A 15,789-nucleotide genomic window follows, 5' to 3' on the forward strand; every position below is an offset into this window, starting at 1 on the left:
ATAATGGTATATATTACTGTATACCATTGTATATAATGCTAGATAGAGAAGGGCTCAGTGCATCCAGAGAGGTCCTCCAGCAGCCTAGGCCTGTAGCAGCAGAACTAGGGGCAGAACTAAGGGACGTCCAAGAGGAAGACTCCAGCTGACCCCCTCAGGGTCCCCCAGTCAGTCCTAACTATAAGATTTGTCAAAAAGGAAGGTTTTAAGCCTGGTCTTAAAATTAGAGAGGGTGTCCGCCTCCGGAACCCAAACTGGGAGCTGGTTCCACAGGAGAGGAGCTGATAACTGAAGGCTCCGCCTCCCATTCTACTTTTAGAGAGAAGTTACAGGTCGCTTCTCCAAGTAAGCCTGCAGTCTGAGAGCGAAGAGTTCTGCTAGGATAATATGGTACTATCAGGTCTTTAAGATATGATGGAGAGTGGTTGTTAAGAGCTTTATATGTCAGAAGAAGGATTTTGAATTCTATTCTACATTTCACAGGAAGCCAATGAAGAGAAACCAGCATAGGAGAAATATGATCTCTCTTGCTAACTATCGTCAGTACTCTGGCTGCAGCCCTACACTGCACTACACTAACACTGATTTAGCAAGTCTGAGTTCTGAACCGTGGCTTTGGTACCAACAAGCCGGTTTTGTGTAGTAGCCTAAAACTGCCTCAGATTGTTGACTGTGGTCATAAAGACTTATTTACTGAGCATTGAGAAACCTGCTTCTTGGAAAAAAAGAAAAGCATATGAATAACATAAAATGATATGACATAGAATAATAATTATAAATACAGTGATGTTACTTTGAACAGGTGAATGATCAGGGAGCCTCTGTCACTCAGGTTGTCTACAATCTGGAAGTTACTGATGTAACGATGCACTGAATTGGACAGCTGGACACACACATAAACAGAGTCAGCTGTTAGCTAGTTAGCAACGCCGCCGTCCTAAACATGCGATCATTCATGTCTCATCCATGAGAAGGTCATTATCATGATGTAGTAAACTTTTTACAAACTTTTATTTAAAATACTACATTCATTTTAAAGACACTTAAATACACCATTGACACAAGCTTTCAGATTTTTCTGCACTAGCACTAGAAGGTGATTACCATCTCCAGGTCAGAGTTTTCTGGGGTGAATCCAGTTGGTAGACTGATATCAAGAACCACCATCCTGACGTCTCCGGGTCCTAGAGCCCTGCTGTGAATGAGAAAAAGAACAGCACTGACAAAGGGCACGATGACTATACGACTATAATCAGCTGCTGTCACATTGTTCATGTAAAGGCATAACGTACAATCAGTCACTGATCAGATTAAAGTCTTTGAGCATGTGAGCAGCAGCATTTTAAAATGAGTCTGAAAGAAAAACCAGAGGAATCGGTCTTTACTGAGGCACACCAAGAATCCATGAAGAACTACCTGCAGCAGCAGACTAACAGATGTACCTGCATCTGCAGACCAACAGATGTTCTTCCACAGAGCTCTGACATCGTTTGTACTTCAAATGCTATATTTATTGTATTATGAACTCTTATCATGCTCTATTTTTATTGCAAATAACACCGATTTGCACTTTATTGTAAATATTAACAGTTTTTTAAGCTCACCTCTGTAAATACCAGCATTTTAGGCAGATTTGGGATGTCTGTTGCATGCTCATTCGCACAGTGGCCCTCTATCTTCTATGTAACACGTGAGCTCATGCATACCTTGAATCTCCCTAAGGGAATGAATAAAGTACCTATCAGATAATGTACAGAGTGTCAGTCCACAGAGGAACTGGCACAAGATATTTTGAACTACCCAAAGCTGTGAAACTGTGCCCTGCAATTTGTAATAAGGTAGTCGATATTGCTGCCGATCTAACATTTTGCACAGTCGTGTACACGTATAACAACAACAACAACTACTTGATCTTGTCTGACTTTTCTACATCTGCTGGAGGCTTTTCTGGTCCGGGACAGCAGCAAAGCATTAATTAATGTACAGCTGTATATATTATATGGTGGGCTAGAGCGTATGTAATAGTGTATTTGATGTAATTATGCTCCAACGTGTTATTTTGATCTTAACAATAATGTATTCATTTGATCTTAACAAAAATAATACGAACAAAAAGTCCCTGAAGATGAGCACACACAGTCCTTGCATTGTGATGTATGCAAAACGTATGTATTTTAAGAGATTGTACGCGAGTGTTTTATAAATTCAATTTACTAAATTTACTCAGGTCAGCAGTCAAAATGCTTTGTTTTTTTTTTTTTTTGTTAAAGTGCATTTGCTTTAATTTGTCACCCGTCTGAAGGACGTCGTGTAAAATATGTGATATAGTGTGAGAATTTGATCTACCGCTGGATCCTTCAAAAGTGACGTTGAGATCAAAGTGCTTGCAGGGCATTTTCTCTTCCACCTCATGCAGCTGATTGTAATAGGTCACAACCCGTGGTCGTCTTTCCCTGTACTGGAAAGAAAACCACGTGTAAGAGGCACAGAGGAGAAAACAACAAACAAACATAAGAGGAAAAGCAGACAGTAGCGTATAAGTATTGTACTCATAAACAAAGCCCTTAGCGGCAAGGTCTTTGTGATATTTCTGAAATACATTTAGAATGGATTGTTGCGGTTTCAGCACGCCATGAAAGTGAGACTCGAATGAGGTCAGTCTTGGTTAGTAACCCCATACTCCATTCATGTCATTCTACAACATTCTACAAGTCCATTCTTATGTATCGTGATAATACCTCTAGTATTCCTTGTCCATTTCCTTGAGCCTCTACTTCCAAATCAAGATTAGCAGGCAACTGCGAACAGAGAAGAAGATTGTCTGTGAAATGCATGTGGAAAAACTCTTTTTTTCTTTTTCTAAATCAACAGTTGATAAAAGTCCAATGTCATTATACATTGCACTTGTAACTACTAGTGCAGAACCTCAATAGAATCATTATCAAATCTGCCAGTTTCGTTCAGCTGTTTAGCTTCTTTTGTATTTAAAGATGTCGCAGAGGAAGACTTGAGTGAATTGTGGTGTTTGACAGTATTTGATTTAATGACATGTTCCTAATCCACCTCAGAGTACATGTAGGCTAAATATACAAATATGGCAGCACAATATCTTCAGAGTCCAACAGGAATATCTGTAGCTGTAACGTTCATATGTGACTGTAGTCTTCTTCAATACCTCCTGCTTATGGCTCACTGTGTAGAGCGAATAAACCATTGTTTGCTTTGACCAGGTCGAATCCCTTTACTTCCTTTAAAAAAAAAAATAAAAATATTGTCAGCGGTTAAAGTGCTCTGAAATGACGGTTAGGACGTGGATGACTGAACGAGTTTTTATTGTTGTCTGAGTGACGAGTTTTGACAACGTGGTCTCAGTTTGTTCTGATGCATTTTAGCAAATCAAGCTGATGTGCTGCATGTTGTTCTGATGGGAGGCTGCTGAGGGTCTGAGTGTTTCTGAGAACAAACCCGAGTTAAGCTCGAACTTCTGCTCTGGATCTGTTCCACTGAACACACAAACTAACACACAACACAGCAGTGGACGTGCTTTCATGTTGTGGGTTTTCTTGGTGAGACAATAAATAGTTTTCTGACTCGTTATTAACCAGGAAGCCTGTGTTAAGTTGTGACTATCCCCAGTTGACATGGACGTGTTTCCTGAACAATCACCAGGTGTTAAACACCTGACAGGATGACAGTGATCCATATGGATGAAGCAGAATACTTGTCGAGCTGATCGGTAGCACAATGAGTAAAACGGTGGTCTCGTAATTTTATCGCAGGATTACGTGGTTTCGAATCCTCTCACCGTACTTGAAAAATACGTGTTTTTTATTTCGGCCCGCACGTTTCTTTTTACTGTCTGTAGATGATATTTACATGGATACAGACTTTATTAAGCAGTGATGCCGACGTTTTTCGGCGAGGTCTAATTTATCTGGTATCTTTATTTAACGTAAATCCAGGTCTGATCGTGACGAATCTGCGGACGAAACATCTGGAGACAGAAACTATCGCCAGTTAACCTGATCACCAGTCAAACTGGAACACCGGAAGTCCGAATCTGTGAATATCTTGCCAACTTTACCTAACTTTCTCAAACCCCTGTTTTGAGTCTCACAGCATTGATTTTATTATTATTATTATTATTATTATTATTATTATTATTATTATTATTATTATTATTATGCCGAATTTTACGGAACACTGAAATAAGTAATGTTTGATATTAGTATGTGTTTACGGTGTCTACTGATGGTGAAAATCAGAAAACATTCTAATTTTAGTAGATTTATTAACGGAATTTGGTTTATTCGCAGATTTATGATGTGTAAAAAATGTTCTCCGTCAGGTGATAATAAAAGAGATCTACGTAGTGATCAGGAGTGTTGTGATAATAAGACTGAGGACTGTTTGTAATCGATATATTGATCCTGCAGGAGCTCAGAAACCTGCCCTCTCCTCTCGATCATGTTTTTGTTTACATCGCCGCCATGTTGTCACTAAGGCGACGCAGGAAAGTGACGTAAGCACGGCCGGACGCTGCTCAGAGCGCACGCGTTGTATCCTCCAGAGGACCGTGAGTTGATTGTTTATTTTCTAACATTTATTGTTTTTCACCGTTTACCACCGAGTTTACCGGTTTGTTTACTATATGCTGACAGTTTAGATCCGGTCGCTGGTTCCGGCTGGTACCGGCTGAATCCGGTTTATCTCAGCCGGAGTTTTATTGGACTAACGGAGCTGTTAGCTGTTAGCATGCCAGCTACTGCCATTAACGGTAATTAGCAGAAAATAGAGAGTTTAGGCTGCACAGTGGCGTAGTGGTTAGCACTTTCGCCTTGCAGCAAGAAGGTCCCTGGTTCGCGTCCCGGCTTTCCCGGGATCTTTCTGCATGGAGTTTGCATGTTCTCCCTGTGCATGCGTGGGTTCTCTCCGGGTACTCCGGCTTCCTCCCACAGTCCAAAAATATGCTGAGGTTAATTGATTATTCTAAATTGCCCGTAGGTGTGAATGTGAGAGTGCTTGTTTGTCTATATATGTAGCCCTGCGACAGACTGGCGACCTGTCTAGGGTGTCCCCTGCCTTCGCCCGAGTCAGCTGGGATAGGCTCCAGCCCCCCCGCGACCCTAGTGAGGATTAAGCGGTGTATAGAAAATGGATGGATGGATAGAGAGTTTAATGAACATCAGAGCAGCTCAGTGATGATGGTTAATTAATGGTTAACTAATGGTTAATTAGTCCAATCAGTCTGACCTGTTAATTCCAAGCTAAACCTGCTGATTTAACTCAGTTTTAAGCGAAATGCTGCTTGTTTTGGCTGAAGTAGCTATAATGAGTTTTATTTATTTTCCAGTAGCTACTCCTGAGGTTCCTTTAACATTTTAACTAAACTCTAAATGCAGGAATGTATCAAACCACCTCCATCACGTTCACACTCTCAAATGCAATCAAAGTAGTTTAGCACAGACACCAGTTAGCTGTCAGCTAATGAATTAATCACCCGTTAAACTTGATTTATTTCTCGATCTTGACTTGGTTTTGTGTGGGATGCCTGCAAATATGGTTGGGAAATCCCCCCTGTTTTGCATTTTACTAAATAGAATAAAAGTTTGACAAAAATCTGAACGTGAGTCTCTCTGGCATCATCTAGCCCAGGGGTCCCCAATCTCTTTTGTACCAGGGACCAGTTTCACACAGAAACACTTTTTCAAGGACCGGGTAGAGTTGTGAAGGTTCCACTAACAAAAACCTTAATCATTATATTTAGTATGTAATCTGAATGCAACAATTACATTTTATATTAGGCACTTTCATGACCTATTACACTATAATATCAACTCACCAAAATGTAGACTCAGGGGGAGTGCTGGGCTTGTTTTCCTGCAACTAGATGGTCCCATCTGGGGGTGATGGGAGACAGTGACACTCGAATTGTATTCCTTACATCCAGTCTACTCCGTAGTCTTGTTTTTGTTGCCGTCACTGCAGAAAACCCTGCCTCACAAAGATAAGAGGTTGAAAATGGAAGCAGGACTTTCGGTGCTTTTGTGGCAATGTCAAGATGTTCTGCTTTGACTTTACTCCAGAATGCAAAGAGATTTGAAGTTGTTTCAAACATGGATTGAAGGCCACCATCATTTGCAATCTCAACTAGTTGTTCCTCTTCTTGTAGGGTTAAAGTTGATTCCCCTGGCTTGTTCACAAATGGGTTCCAGATCCATTCCTTCCCCAGCCTGGGGTCTTTTGCGGGAAGTAATGCTCAAACTCTTGAAAGCTGCAACAGGTGATCATGCACTAACTGGGTCAATGAAGGTCCAAACTCAGTCTCTTCCATAATCCCTGCTACTATGTGAAACATGTCAGATATCCCTGTGTTCACTGTCGGTCTCCATAACTCCAGTTTGGCTTTGAATGCTGCAACTTTATCTGCCAACTTGAAAATGGTTGTCATTTTCCCCTGAAGTGAGAGATTGAGTTCATTGAGCAGGTTAAAAATGTCACACAGGTAAGCAAGTTTCGAGATCCAATCAGCGTCACTGAAGTATGCTGCCAGTGGTGACTGTTTTTCCAAGAAAAATCTCTGCAGTGACTCTCTTAACTCAAAAACTTGCCAGTGATTTACCTCTTGAAAGCCATCTCACTTCTGTGTACAAGAGAAGGCGTCTATGTTCTGCATCCATCTCTTCACAGAGCTTTTCGAACTGACGTGAATTCAGGGCATGTACTTGTATGTGGTTAATAATTTTTTATCACATCTTGCAAAACGCTGTTAAGCTCAGGTGGCATTGTTTCGGCTTGCCAGCATTTCTCTATGGATGACAGTGTGTGGACTCACATTCAGAGGCGACCTCCTTGATCCACGTTGTCAGACCTGAAAGCCGCCCAGTCCGTGCAGACACCGACACAGTGCGACCAGTTAAGCCTCCCTGATATGTACTCGTTCAAGGACTTGAATATCCCTGCAGGTGTGGTGTAGTTGGCAGAAATAGTGCACATAGCAAATCCTCATGTACATCCTCCTGAAAAACGTATCTCACAGAAACGAGCAATATTGCTTTGTTGTCAACATCTGTAGATTCATCCACCTGAATCGCGTACCATGGTGACTCATTAATCCTCTCAACTAACTGTGCCTCGACGTCCTCTGCTATTTCATTAATTCTTCTTGTTACGGTGCTCGCCGAAAGGGGGATGTTTTCAACCTTTTTTACTGCAGCCTCTCCGAAAAGTTCGCAGCAAATGTCCTTCGTAGCAGGCCAAATCAATTCTTCCCCAATAGTAAAGGGCTTCTTAGCTTTAGCAATGCCGTCCGCGACTAGGAATGATGCTTTTAGCGCGGACACGTGTTGAAGTAGTGGCCTTCAATAATTGTTTCTGTCCTTCGTGTTCCCGTTTTTTTCTTTCAAAATATTCTAAGGGCTTTTCTTTCAATACTGGGTGTTTTGTCTCCGGGTGGCGGCGCAGTTTTGATGGTTTCATGGCTTCATTAGCAAGTCTGTCACCGCATATTCCACAGAGTGGGTGTGGGGCTTGTGAATCACCTGTTGCGATGAACCCGTAACTGAGGTAGGAATCTTGGTATTTTATTTTAAACGCAGCTTTGTTTTTGCAGGCAGTCTGTGACCCTTCTGCTGTCTCTGTTGTCTCGTTTACTCTTTCCAAAGAAACTCTCCAGTGAACTCTGTTTCTGGCTCATTTTGCGAGGGCTAGCTTGCATTGCTGACGCAGGATAAATACGCACCAAAGAGTCAAGTGCGGAAGTGAGGCGAGGGCGGAAGTGGTTGTCTTTCAAAATAAGACACCCGGAAGCAAAAACATATTTTTATATATATTTTAATCACGATTATTATTCTTTGCGGCCCGGTACAAAATGATCCACGGACCGGTATCGGACCCGGTAGATGGGGACCCCTGATCTAGCCCACATGTGACCGGTCTGTGCTGAAGGGTTTTAGATCTTTGATCAGGTCTAATGTGATTTATATATATATATATATATATATATATATATATATATATATATATATATATATATATATATATATATATATATGAACAGGGAAATCTCCATTTTTTGCATTTTCACAAACAGAACATAGGCTTCATAAATGTGAAAGTGAGTTTCAGACAGCATTAGGCGCTCACTTTAAACTTCTAAACCAGGGGTGTCCAACATGAGGCCCATGGCCCAAAAGTGGTCCTCCAGCGGGTCCAATCCAGCCCTCAAAGTGGAAAAATTCCAGAGAAGACATTAACTGCAGATTGTAAATTAGTAAAACTATAAATTTAAAATCATTTCTAGACCATGACAAGTTGTTTGGATCAGAAAGTAAAATATTAGATTGTTTTTTTGTCATTTTGTGTCTCGTTTTTGTACTATTTTGTCTTGTTTTTTTGTCTGTCTTCTCGTTTATCTCATGTTTTTGTCATTTTGTGTTTACTTTTTGTCTCGCTTCTGTTTTTTGTCCTATTTTTGTCACTTTGTGTTTCACTTTATTCGTTGTTTTGTGTATCATTTTTGTTGTTTTTTTGTCTCACTTGTGTTTTTTGTCTATTTTTTGTCATTTTGTTTCTCGCTTATGTCATTTTTTTTGTCTTTTTTTATTTTGTGTCTTTTTTAGTCTCGCTTGTGTCATTTGTCTAATTATTTGTCGCTTTGTAACTTTTTTGTCTCTTTTTTTGTTTCGTTTCGTGTCGTTTGAATATCCTCTCTGTGCTGATTTCTCTCAGCATGGAGAGGATATTCTAGTAAAATATTTAAAGGCCTCAGTTGTCAGCTGTTCGTTTTTTTATTACTCCGTCTTTATCTCCTCCTTCCTGTGTTCAGATGGCGTCTCTCCAGACAGATGTGGTGAAGGAGGGAGGAGAGGAGGAGGAGACAGGAGGACAGAAGGCAGGAATGAAGAGGAGACACGAGGACGAGGAGACGTCCCCCATCAAGAAGCTGGTACGTTTATCAGGAATTATCAGATGTCTAGAGGCATTTTGAACGGCCGAGTCACTGTTAAAGTGTTGATTTGTCAGGCGGCCGATCACAGCGTGAAGGTGGCGAGTCACTACAACAAGCTGCAGGAAGTCGGTCTGGCGGCTCGAAGTCAGAGCAGAATCTTCTTCATGAGAAACTTCAACAACTGGCTGAAGAGCGTCCTCATCGGTAACCGTCACGACTCAGTCTTTAGAGCAGGGCTGTCAAACTCATCTTAGTCCAGGTTCCACATTCAGTCCAATTTGACCTCAAATGACCAGTAAAACCACAGCATGATAACCGATAAATAACCACAACTCCTGATGGTTCCTTTGGTTTAGTGCAACAGAAGTACATTCTGGAAATATTCACATTTAAGGAATTATCTTTTTACAAAATATTATGAACAACATGAAATGTCTTCAGAAAAATAAATTCAATTTAAGCAACATTCAGCCTCAGTTTATCATTCACATCAAACATATTACAAAAGTGAGACACAAATTGACAAAAATGAGACACAAAACGACAAAAAATGAGACAAACGACACAAAACAAAACAACAATGACAAAAAATGAGACAAAAACGTCAGACAAAAAAAAGGGCAATCAACAAAAATGAGACAAGACGACAAAAAAGAGACACAAAATGACAAAAAAATGAGACAAACGACACAAAAAACAACAAAGACAAAAATTAGACAAAGTCACAAATATAATATAATCAACAAAAACAAGACAAATAAATGACACAAAGGAGATCAAAAATGACAAAAGCGAGAAACAAAATGACAAAAAATAGACAACACAAGTGAGACAAAAAGGAAACACAAAACGACAACATGAGACAAGCAACAAAAATCAGACAAACAAGAAAAACAAGACTAAATCTTACAAAAATGAGACAAAACGACAAAAGAACAATGAACAATCTAGTATTTTACTTTCTGATCCAAACAACTTGTCATGGTCTAGAAATGATTTTAAATTTATAGTTTTACTAATTTACAATCTGCAGTTAATGTCTTCTCTGGAATTTTTACAGTAACAGCTCTTCTGATCGACAGGTGAGATCCTGGAGCAGGTGAGGGGGGCGGGGCCTCGGCAGGTGTCTGTGTTGGACCTCGGCTGTGGAAAAGGAGGAGACTTGCTGAAGTGGAGAAGAGGCGGAATCAATCACCTGGTCTGTGCAGGTAACCACTGAGATGTCAAGTTATTTTTTCTGCTGCAAATTATTTAATATAGAGCATCTACAGATACTGTTTACGTAAGAATAAACATCTAGAGAGCGTAGATCAGCTGTAATACCTGGTTGTACCACCAGATGGAGCCTCTTACTGATTAATACATTCACTGTTTTCGGATCATTACTGTACATGACGGCTCAAACTATTGATGGTTTTCATTATTGAGGATTTGTTAGTAAATAAAATGTAGAAGTTTCTTACAAATGTGTTGTTTTGTCATCCACAACTTAAAAAAAAAATTGGTTTACTGTCATAGAGGAGGAAAAAAACTGAAAAATCCACATATAAAAAGTTGAAAGAGAATTTAGATTTTTTTACTTTCCAAAAAAAGGGTGAGCTCAACATCAAATTAGTTTCAGATCAATACATTTTTTACTCTTTGGCTCGTAAACACGTCCCGTATGAATAAAAACGAGGATGGAGATTCTGTTTGAATGTTTTTAAAGAAGTCTAACCATTAAAGAACAGTTCTGTTGAACTATTAGAGCTGTTGGTCTCAGTTTGTACTGCAAACATCAGAGAAAACTAGTTTATCTGAATCTGTTATTAAGTGAATATGTTGTTGTTTAATACAAACTTTAAATTTGCATAGCAGTAATAGTCTAATAAATTGAAAAATTACTTAAAAAAAACAACTGAATAAATAACGAGAAATAAACAAACTACATATTTAATGATACTATTTTTAGTCCACGTTGGAGTTTAATTTCATTTGTACGATTTTGAAGGTTTATTCGATGAGGTTCATCAGTCAGAGAACAGTCAGTAGCTGCATAAAACATGTCGTTTTAGTCTGTTGACGCCAGACTGCTTTAATCCTTGATGTGAGTCTGTTTTATTCTCCAGATATTGCTGGAGTGTCCGTGGAGCAGTGCCAGAGCCGGTATGAAGACATGAAGAGGAAAAGTCACGCTAACGAGAGAATCTTCAGCGCTGAGTTCATCACTGCAGACTGTTCCAAGGTCAAACAGCAGAACCTGCATCTCTCCACTGACCTTAGAGGAGGAGTTCCAGTTCTAGCGACTGATCTGTTCTCTGTTCTCAGGAGCTGCTGTCAGAGAAGCTGGACGACGCCGAGCTGATGTTCGACATCTGCAGCTGCCAGTTTGTGTACCACTACTCGTTTGAGAGCGAGCAGAAGGCCGACATGATGCTGAGGAACGCCTGCGAGCGTCTGAAACCCGGAGGGTTCTTCATCGGAACCACGCCGGATGCCTTCGAACTCGTGTAAGAACACAGACGACTCAGAACGAATCCAGACAGGAAACTCAGAGAACAGCTGTCTGGAAGTGAATCGTGAAGGATTTTACTTTATGATCAAAACGACAAAAATCAGACAAAAAAAGACAAAAGAGCAGCACAACAAGACAAAATAGTATAAAAATCAGACAAAACAATAAAAGCAAGAAACAAAATGAGAAAAATAAGACAAAAACACAAGCAAGATAAAAATGAAACAAAACGACAAAAACATGAGACAAACGACAAAAGTCAGACAACAAAAACCAGACAAAATATTACAAAAATGACACAAACAACAAAAGTGAGAAACAAAATGACAAAAAGTTAGACAAAAAAGTTACAAAAAATATATAAACGAGACAAAATATGACAAAAACATGGCACAAATGGTGAAAGTCAGGCAAAAAAAGTTAAAAAAAAAAGACAAAATATTACTAAAACAAGATGCAAAACGCCAAAAGCAAGAAACAGAACATCCAAAAATGAGGCAAACAACAAAAATCAGACAAGAAAACAATAATAACAAGACAAAATATTACAAAAATGAGACACAAAACGACAAAAGGACAATGAACAATCTATTATTTTACTTTCTGATCCAAACAACTTGTCATGGTCTAGAAATGATTTTAAATTTATAGTTTTACTAATTTACAATCTGCAGTTAATGTCTTCTCTGGAATTTTTCCACTTTGAGGGCCGGATTGGACCCTCTGGAGGACTGTTTGTTCATGTTGGACATCCCTGGTTTAGAACTTCTCTATCACTGCTTTTTCCTCCTTTTCTCCACAGGAAGCGTCTGGAGGCGTCGGACTCTCTGTCGTTTGGTAACGAGGTGTTTAAAGTTTCCTTCCAGTCCAGATCCTACCCTCTGTTCGGCTGCCAGTATCACTTCAGCCTGGAGGACGTCGTCAACGTTCCTGAGTTCCTCGTCTACTTCCCTCTGCTGGAGCAGTAAGATCTGCTTTCATTCAGTCTTAAATAAATCCGCTGTCTGTTCCGAACCGTCACTCCTCCTCTGTGTGTCTAAACCAGCATGGCCAAGCGCTACAACATGCGTCTGGTGCTGAAGCAGAGGTTCTCCGAGTTCTTCCAGGAGAAGGTGAAGAAGGAGCAGCATCGCAGCCTGATGATGAAGATGATGGCCCTGGAGGTGAAGTATCCAGGGATCAGTCTTTTGATGACACACAGGGTCATTCAGGGGTTTTATGTGGTGTGTATGTGGTATTTTATGGTGTTTTACTTCATATATTTGTGGTGTTTTATGGTGTCTTATGTGGTGTTTTACTTCGTATATTTGTGGTGTTTTATGTGGTATATTTGTAGTATTTTATGGTGTTTTACATGGTATACTTGTGGTATTTTGCAGCCGTTTCCCTGTGAGGCCGGAGGTCGGCAGGCTTCGGACAGCAGAGAAGAGTACCTCCATGCTAAAGAGCACTGCAGCAGAGGCGGAGTTAAACCTCCAGTGGTGAGTCTGCTGGAGCTTCATCCTGCTTTAGTCTGATGGAGCTTCATTCTGCTTTAGTCTGCTGGAGCTTCATCCTGCTTTAGTCTGATGGAGCTTCATTCTGCTTTAGTCTGCTGGAGCTTCATCCTGCTTTAGTCTGATGGAGCTTCATCCTGCTTTAGTCTGATGGAGCTTCATCCTGCTTTAGTCTGATGGAGCTTCATCCTGCTTTAGTCTGCTGGAGCTTCATCCTGCTTTAGTCTGATGGAGCTTCATCCTGCTTTAGTCTGATGGAGCTTCATCCTGCTTTAGTCTGCTGGAGCTTCATCCTGCTTTAGTCTGATGGAGCTTCATCCTGCTTTAGTCTGCTGGAGCTTCATCCTGCTTTAGTCTGATGGAGCTTCATCCTGCTTTAGTCTGATGGAGCTTCATCCTGCTTTAGTCTGATGGAGCTTCATTCTGCTTTAGTCTGATGGAGCTTCATCCTGCTTTAGTCTGATGGAGCTTCATCCTGCTTTAGTCTGATGGAGCTTCATCCTGCTTTAGTCTGATGGAGCTTCATCCTGCTTTAGTCTGCTGGAGCTTCATCCTGCTTTAGTCTGCTGGAGCTTCATCCTGCTTTAGTCTGCTGGAGCTTCATCCTGCTTTAGTCTGATGGAGCTTCATTCTGCTTTAGTCTGCTGGAGCTTCATTCTGCTTTAGTCTGATGGAGCTTCATCCTGCTTTAGTCTGCTGGAGCTTCATCCTGCTTTAGTCTGATGGAGCTTCATTCTGCTTTAGTCTGCTGGAGCTTCATCCTGCTTTAGTCTGCTGGAGCTTCGTCCTGCTTTAGTCTGCTGGAGCTTCATCCTGCTTTAGTCTGATGGAGCTTCGTCCTGCTTTAGTCTGCTGGAGCTTCATTCTGCTTTAGTCTGATGGAGCTTCATTCTGCTTTAGTCTGATGGAGCTTCATCCTGCTTTAGTCTGATGGAGCTTCATTCTGCTTTAGTCTGATGGAGCTTCATTCTGCTTTAGTCTGATGGAGCTTCATCCTGCTTTAGTCTGCTGGAGCTTCATTCTGCTTTAGTCTGATGGAGCTTCATTCTGCTTTAGTCTGATGGAGCTTCATTCTGCTTTAGTCTGCTGGAGCTTCATTCTGCTTTAGTCTGATGGAGCTTCGTCCTGCTTTAGTCTGATGGAGCTTCATCCTGCTTTAGTCTGATGGAGCTTCATCCTGCTTTAGTCTGATGGAGCTTCATCCTGCTTTAGTCTGATGGAGCTTCATCCTGCTTTAGTCTGATGGAGCTTCATCCTGCTTTAGTCTGCTGGAGCTTCATTCTGCTTTAGTCTGATGGAGCTTCATCCTGCTTTAGTCTGATGGAGCTTCATCCTGCTTTAGTCTGATGGAGCTTCATCCTGCTTTAGTCTGATGGAGCTTCATCCTGCTTTAGTCTGATGGAGCTTCATTCTGCTTTAGTCTGATGGAGCTTCATCCTGCTTTAGTCTGCTGGAGCTTCGTCCTGCTTTAGTCTGATGGAGCTTCATCCTGCTTTAGTCTGATCTGTTGCTAACTCTCTGTCTGTCTGTCTGTCTGTCTGTCTGTCTGTCTGTCTGTCTTTCTGTCTGTCTGTCTTTCTGTCTGCAGGGAACTCTCAGCCGGTCTGAGTGGGAAGCAACCAGTAAGTTTCTATTCATATACAGTTCAGCTCATTTGACTTTTGTTTGTTTCTTGTTTTTGTCATTTTGTGTTTCCTATTTGTCTCGCTTGTGTTTTTTGTCATGTTTTTGTCATTTTGTTTCACATTTTTGTCCTTTTGTTTACTTTTTGTCTTATTTTTGTCATTTTGTGTTTTGCTTTATTCGTTGTTTTGTGTCTCGTTTTTTCCATTTTTGTCGCTTTGTAACTTATGGTCTAATTTTGTCTCTTTTTGTTTCGTTTCATGTCATTTGTCTAATTTTGTTTCTCGCTTTTGTTTTGTGCCAGTTATATTAAGTAATATTTTCTCTTGTGTTTGTTGAAAAACAAAAGCCAAAGTGACCATTTATCAGCCAGAAACTGTAAAAACAAGAATTATTAGATTTTCAGCTTCTAACAGTCAGTTTCAGTGGATAAATGAACCAGATCAGAGTTTAAAATCACTTCAAACTAAGACTGTGTGTCCCCTGTGCAGGTATCTACCTGGTGTTCGTCTTCCAGAAGATGTCCTGATGCTGATCTGACCTCGTCTCTTCTCCAGCATGTTTGTACAGAGTTTCTGTTGAGTCGTTTTTGATAAAACTGTGTTTGGTTCATTGTAGAAATGAATTCTGATTACAATTAAACTCGACTGCGGTTGTGTTTTTTCATCAGAACAGACTGATATGAAATCAGGATTAGATTACAGGAAAAAGCTCATTTAAAACTCTTAAATCAGATCTGGCTCACAGCAGGGAGAACATGTGGCTGGACTTTAGATTTATTCACATCAAATGGAGGTTTATGGAAAGATTAATAATAATAAAGAGAAAAATCACAAAGTGGGGAAACAAAGGATTATGCATTAATATCCAGGATTTTTACAGTTTCATGTATTAATATCCAGAATTTTGTCAGTCTTGTGTGGTAATATTCAGGATTTTTACAGTTTTCCATGTTAATATTGTTACAACTTGGCTCTGACAACAGTGTTGGGACTAAAAGAAGGTTTTATTGTGACGCAAACCAAACCAAACCAACAAGGTGCACTAAAGACCCCAAACCAGGAGCTGCAGAAGGAAGCAGCTCCTGTCAGAGAGCCAGACGCTGGAGGTGACGGAGGTTTTATGCAGTTTGAGCCACTTGATCTAATTGATCCCAGGTGTGACTCAATCAGCTGATGACCCTCAGCTCCTGGGGTCCGTTTCACGAAGCAGGTTTAGTGAAAACT

The 15,789-nt window shown here is 40.5% G+C and overlaps 1 protein-coding gene and 1 long non-coding RNA gene across 6 annotated transcripts in view; one reads left to right on the forward strand and one right to left on the reverse strand.

Annotated features, from left to right (window-relative positions):
- The window catches only part of LOC129350593 (uncharacterized), an 18,089-nt gene extending 10,133 nt beyond the window's left edge, over positions 1–7,956 (reverse strand). The window contains exons 1-5 of one of the 5 annotated variants that reach the window (XR_008604044.1): positions 5,843–7,956; positions 2,739–2,798; positions 1,605–2,458; positions 1,105–1,195; positions 35–883 (exon numbers count right to left, since the gene is read on the reverse strand). This is a non-coding gene — a long non-coding RNA (uncharacterized LOC129350593). Of the gene's footprint in view, positions 1–34; positions 884–989; positions 2,459–2,738; positions 2,799–5,842 lie in introns of those variants that run through there. The other 4 variants (XR_008604042.1, XR_008604043.1, XR_008604045.1 and 1 more) reach the window with 4 other exon arrangements.
- rnmt (RNA (guanine-7-) methyltransferase) lies at positions 4,476–15,205 on the forward strand. Its single transcript, XM_023298088.3, has 11 exons — positions 4,476–4,576; positions 8,828–8,947; positions 9,025–9,154; positions 10,033–10,158; positions 11,059–11,174; positions 11,258–11,439; positions 12,247–12,408; positions 12,490–12,607; positions 12,824–12,925; positions 14,529–14,562; positions 15,055–15,205. Exons 2-11 carry the CDS (start codon positions 8,828–8,830, stop codon positions 15,090–15,092), a joined length of 1,128 nt encoding a protein of 375 aa, XP_023153856.1. The 5' UTR covers positions 4,476–4,576; the 3' UTR covers positions 15,093–15,205.
- The last annotated feature ends 584 nt before the right edge of the window (positions 15,206–15,789 follow it).

This window comes from Amphiprion ocellaris, chromosome 15 (genome assembly GCF_022539595.1).
Source record: "Amphiprion ocellaris isolate individual 3 ecotype Okinawa chromosome 15, ASM2253959v1, whole genome shotgun sequence".
NCBI classification, from domain to species: domain Eukaryota; kingdom Metazoa; phylum Chordata; class Actinopteri; family Pomacentridae; genus Amphiprion; species Amphiprion ocellaris.

Excerpts from the sequence above, each read along its gene's own strand:
- rnmt (XM_023298088.3), top strand. The coding sequence starts at position 8,828 with ATGGCGTCTCTCCAGACAGATGTGGTGAAGGAGGGAGGAGAGGAGGAG. Across the intron at positions 8,948-9,024 it reads CGTCCCCCATCAAGAAGCTG|GCGGCCGATCACAGCGTGAA; the intron begins GTACGTTTATCA and ends TTGATTTGTCAG. Across the intron at positions 11,440-12,246 it reads CCGGATGCCTTCGAACTCGT|GAAGCGTCTGGAGGCGTCGG; the intron begins GTAAGAACACAG and ends TTTTCTCCACAG.